Source organism: Solanum pennellii, chromosome 7 (genome assembly GCF_001406875.1).
Source record: "Solanum pennellii chromosome 7, SPENNV200".
In the NCBI taxonomy this organism is placed as follows: Eukaryota; Viridiplantae; Streptophyta; class Magnoliopsida; order Solanales; family Solanaceae; genus Solanum; species Solanum pennellii.
Genome location: NC_028643.1, coordinates 1612662 through 1617714, shown reverse-complemented (window position 1 = coordinate 1617714; position 5053 = coordinate 1612662). Strand labels below are relative to the sequence as shown.

General features: G+C 38.3%; 1 protein-coding gene across 1 annotated transcript; it reads left to right on the top strand.

Annotated features, from left to right (window-relative positions):
- The first annotated feature begins 444 nt into the window (after nt 1-444).
- On the top strand, nt 445-4689 carry LOC107025935 (protein SUPPRESSOR OF MAX2 1). Its single transcript, XM_015226734.2, has 3 exons — nt 445-1915; nt 2387-2684; nt 2778-4689. Exons 1-3 carry the CDS (start codon nt 654-656, stop codon nt 4374-4376), a joined length of 3159 nt encoding a protein of 1052 aa, XP_015082220.1. The 5' UTR covers nt 445-653; the 3' UTR covers nt 4377-4689.
- The last annotated feature ends 364 nt before the right edge of the window (nt 4690-5053 follow it).

The following is a 5053-nucleotide window of genomic DNA, read 5'->3' as shown; positions in this document are numbered from 1 at the left end:
TCTAAACACAGAAAATCCAAATTCTGAAACATAAAAAAATAAAAAAGGAACATTATCCTTCGTATCAAACAAACTCTAAACACATAAAATTTAAATTTTAAATCTCCTTAAACACAAAATTCAAATTCTCAAACATAAACAATTAATAATACATTTTCCCTTTGTATCCTGTATATATAAAATTCAAATTCTGAATCACCTTAAATACATAAAAAGAAAACATTTTCCTTCTTATCGAACACATTCTAAATACATAAAATCGAAATCTTGATTTCATCATTCACTCATAAAATTCAAATTCTGACTCGGCATGAATATCGAAATCCTAATTTCATCGTTAACTTATAAATTTCAAATTTTGACTCGGCCTCGACGGATACTTTTGTTTTTTCTTTTTCTTAGAGGAGAGAAGAAAAGGAGTTGGGTATTTAATAGTAGTATGAAAGAAGAAAAAAAAAGAAAGTTTAGAAGAAGACGGTGTGCATGTGTTCATTGCTTTTATCATCTTCATCATCATCATCTTTTAGAGAGAGAAATAAGAAGAAGACTTAGCTGTAGAGAGAGAAAATCACAGAAAAAATTTCATAAATTTTGTGAAGAAAAATCAACAATTGCTCTGTTGATTTCGAATTCTTGAAGAAAAAATTCCAATTATGAGGGCAGGATTGAGTACAATCCAACAAACGTTAACCCCAGAAGCAGCAACAGTATTAAACCATTCAATAGCTGAAGCAAGTCGCCGGAATCATGGACAAACGACGCCGTTACATGTGGCGGCGACTTTATTGTCGTCGCCGTCAGGGTATCTCCGGCAAGCTTGTATCCGTTCACACCCGAATTCATCACACCCACTTCAGTGTCGTGCACTTGAGCTGTGTTTTAGCGTTGCTTTAGAAAGATTACCCACTGCTCAAAATATGCTTCAAGGTACAGAACCCCCAATTTCAAATGCGTTAATGGCTGCTTTGAAAAGGGCACAAGCTCATCAACGAAGAGGGTGTCCGGAACAACAACAACAACCGCTTTTAGCTGTGAAAGTTGAATTAGAACAGTTGATAATTTCGATTCTCGATGACCCAAGTGTGAGCAGGGTGATGAGGGAAGCTAGTTTTTCTAGCCCAGCTGTGAAGAACACGATTGAACAATCGTTAACACAAACCTCTTCGTCTTCACAACATCATCAAACAAATATCAATTTATCACCTTTCACCGCTATGGGTGGTGGGTCTAGGATTATCGGTACAAATCCGGTGACACCAGTACAGGTAACTCGAAATATGTATTTGAATCCAAAATTGCAGGGTTGTGGAGGTGGGGGTGGGGTGGGGGTAGGAGGACAATTGGGTAGTCTACAAAGAGGTGAAGAAGTGAAAAAGGTGTTAGAGATATTGTTGAGAAGTAAGAAAAGGAACCCAGTTTTGGTTGGTGAAGGTGAACCAGAAAGTGTAGTGAAAGAGCTTTTTAACAAGATTGAGAAAGGGGAATTCATTGAAGGGCATTTGAAAAACATACAAATTGTTCAAATGGATAAGGAGTTTTCATTTTCATGTGATAAAATCCAGATGCTTAATAAGATTAAAGAATTAGAAGGGGTAATTGAGTGTAAGATGAGTAATGGTAGTGGAGGTGTGATTCTTGATTTAGGTGATTTGAAATGGCTTGTTGAACAGCAACAACAACCGATGATTTCGGAGATTGGGAAGGCAGCAGTGGCTGAAATGGGGAAGTTATTAGCGCGATTTCGAGAGGATAATAGTAATAGTAGTAATAATAACAATAGGTTATGGTTGATTGGTACAGCAACATGTGAGACATATTTGAGATGTCAAGTTTATCATTCTACTATGGAAAACGATTGGGATCTTCAAGCTGTTCCTATAGCTTCAAGATCTCCTCATCCAGGAATATTTCCAAGGTATTTGAATTGCTGTAATCCTGTTTTTGGAATTGATCTGTGTTGGGAATATGAACAATTTTGGATAAAAATTGAATCTTTGAATATTTTGTTTGTGTATAATCTAGTATAAAGATGCTTTTGTTTGGAATTATTCTTGGAGTTATGGTTTTCTCTGTGTAGAAACTACTTGTTTTTTGCTCTAGTATTGCTTGGATTAAATGTTCTTGCATTTCCTTATTTCTGGGATTGTTATGCTTGTTCATACACTAGTCAATTTTTTTTTAAAAGAAAACACAGCACTTTTCAAGAATGTTAGGAAAATTTGTTTTCTTCATTTGATGATTGAGAAGATGGGGTTGCTCAGATGGTAAGCACCGTCCCGACTATGAGGTTGCGGGTTCATTCCACAATTTAGTAGATTGTGTAATTCTGTGACTTATGCTAAACGTTAGTACTATCTGTTGATGTGGTAATTTTATGACTTTTTAGGCTTGGAAATGAAAGAGTTCTTGGAAGTTCTTTGGATCCTCTGAATCCGCTGAAGAGCTTTACTGGTCCGGTGCCTTCGCTACCGAGGCGTGTACCGGAGAATTTAAATCCGAGATTGAGGACGTCGTGTTGCCCACAGTGCAAGGAGAAGTTTGAACATGAGTTGGCGAAACTTGCATCAGAGTTTGAGAATTCATCATCTGAAGCCAAATCAGAATCTCCTCCTCGACCTCAGTTGCCTCAATGGTTGCAAAGTGCCAAGCTAAAGAATGATAGTAAAGCAACTGCTTTGTCACAGGTATATTTTTTACTTGATTAATGGAAATTTAGAATGACTTAAATTGCGTACGTACAAACGGATGAATCATTTCGTCTTTTGATGTCTTTGTAGATTAAGGATCAAGGTCTTTTGTTGCAAAAGACTCAAGAACTTCAAAAGAAGTGGAACGATACATGTTTGCAACTTCATCCTAATTTCCAGCACAGTGTCGGGCTTCAAAGAACAGTACCACCTGTTCTCTCTATGCCAGGCTTATATAATCCGAACCTGCTTTTGCGTCAACCTTTACAGCCCAAGCTTGTTCCAAGTAGAAGCCTGGGAGTGAGCCTGCAACTGAACACCACCCAAACAGCTAGCCAATCTCCGGAGAAGGTAGCTACCCCTCCTGGAAGCCCTGTTAGGACCGACTTGGTTCTCGGGCCAAAATCAAGTGGAACTGCGCCGGAGAAAACTCTGGAAGATCAAGCAAAGGACTTCCTCAGCTGCATTTCTTCGGTGCCTCAGAACAAGTTACTCGACAAATTTGCTAGTGCACTAGATGCTGATACGTTTAAAAGGCTTCTCAAGGGTCTAATGGAGAAAGCTTGGTGGCAGCAAGATGCTGCCTCTTCTGTTGCTTCTGCTGTGTCGAGGTGCAGATTGGGCAATGGGAAACAGCGGGGTGGTGCACCAAAGGGTGACATATGGCTGTTGTTCACGGGTCCTGACAGATATGCCAAGAGAAAGATGGCATCGGTTCTAGCAGAGCAAATGTGCGGAAATAGTCCTATAATGATCTCCCTTGGCTCACGGCGAGATGATGAAGAGTCAGACGTAGGATTCCGTGGTAAAACAGCTGTAGATCGTATTGCAGAGGCTGTTCGGAGGCATCCACTTTCAGTTATTATGCTCGAGGATATAGACGAAGCAAATGTGCTAGTTCGTGGGAGCATAAAACGAGCCATGGACAGAGGTAGGCTTACAGATTCACATGGCCGTGAGATTAGTCTCGGCAATGTTATATTCATTCTTACTGGAAATTGGTCTACAATGAGCCCCGAGAGCTACAGGAATGAGTATTTGATGGAAGAAAAGAAACTGGTCTCGCTAGCCAGTTCCGATTGGCAGTTAAGGTTAACAGTTGGTGAAAAGAGCGCTAAGCGCAGAGCGAGTTGGTTGCATGATCAAGACAGACCTAGAAAAGAATTAAATCTAGGTCTCTCTTTCGATCTAAACGAAGCAGCAGAGTTCGAGGATTATAGAACTGATGGATCACACAATTCAAGTGATCTAACTGTTGAGCGCGAAGAAGATCCTCATCTTGAAAACAGGCGATTCTCAGTTACATCAGTTCCTCACGAGCTCGTCAGCTCCGCGGATGACACTATCCCATTCAAGCCAATTGAATTCCTGTTCGCTCGACGTGAGATCAAGAAAACAATCAGCAAGAAATTCTCCATGGCCATCGTCGATGACAAGGTCTCAATCGAAGTTGAAGACGAGATAGTAGACCGGATCCTAGGTGGCTTATGGCGTGGTCGAACAAGCCTAGAACAATGGGTGGAGAAAGTTCTAGGTCCGAGTTTCGATCAAATCCAGCCCCGGCTACCCTCTTCCGACGAAAACACTATCGTTCGACTTCAGCTTGAACTACTGCATACAGACTCCAATAGCCATAACAATGGAGAATGTCTTCCTAGCAAAGTCACAATATTGGAAGATGGACAGTAGTGAAAGTGATATTTTCCTCATTCCACTTGGGTACATTTTGTATATAGGGAAAATTGTGTGGCTTTGGGACAAACAAAAAACAAGATTAGAGGGGGTAAAGAAGCAAAAAAAAGAAAAGAGTTATTACCAAAAGAGTGAGATGTTGATAGATTAGAGAACCTTTATTTTTTTTCCACATAATTTTTTTTATTAGTTTGGTTGTTATAGTAATGTAATATTGTACTAGATACTTATATATATTATTATAATTATAAGCCATGATTAATAAAATGGAGGAATTCCTCCTTAGGAAATTCTCCATTTTCCAATGTAATCATAACTTTAGTATAATACATTTTTGTTGTATTCTTTACACATTGAATCATAGTTTGAAGACTTCTTAAAGATTTTTGGACAAAGTCAACAATTAAAGAAGGAATCAATCAAAAATAGGTTTGGTAAACGGGATCAAATGAGATATTTCAGAATTAAATTTACATCTCATCAATTAAATACTTTGAAATATGTCATCTTATTCAAAATTTGAGATTATATCTCATTTTAGTATATGGGATGAATTAATTTAAAAAAATATAATTTACAATATAATTTTATGATAATTTAGGTGGCGAACCAAACATCCCTCCTATAAAAGAGGTAGTTCGATTTCAAATTTGTTTTTAAATCAAAGATACAAG

Excerpts from the sequence above, each read along its gene's own strand:
- LOC107025935 (XM_015226734.2), top strand. The coding sequence starts at position 654 with ATGAGGGCAGGATTGAGTACAATCCAACAAACGTTAACCCCAGAAGCA. Across the intron at positions 1,916-2,386 it reads CATCCAGGAATATTTCCAAG|GCTTGGAAATGAAAGAGTTC; the intron begins GTATTTGAATTG and ends ATGACTTTTTAG. Across the intron at positions 2,685-2,777 it reads AAGCAACTGCTTTGTCACAG|ATTAAGGATCAAGGTCTTTT; the intron begins GTATATTTTTTA and ends ATGTCTTTGTAG.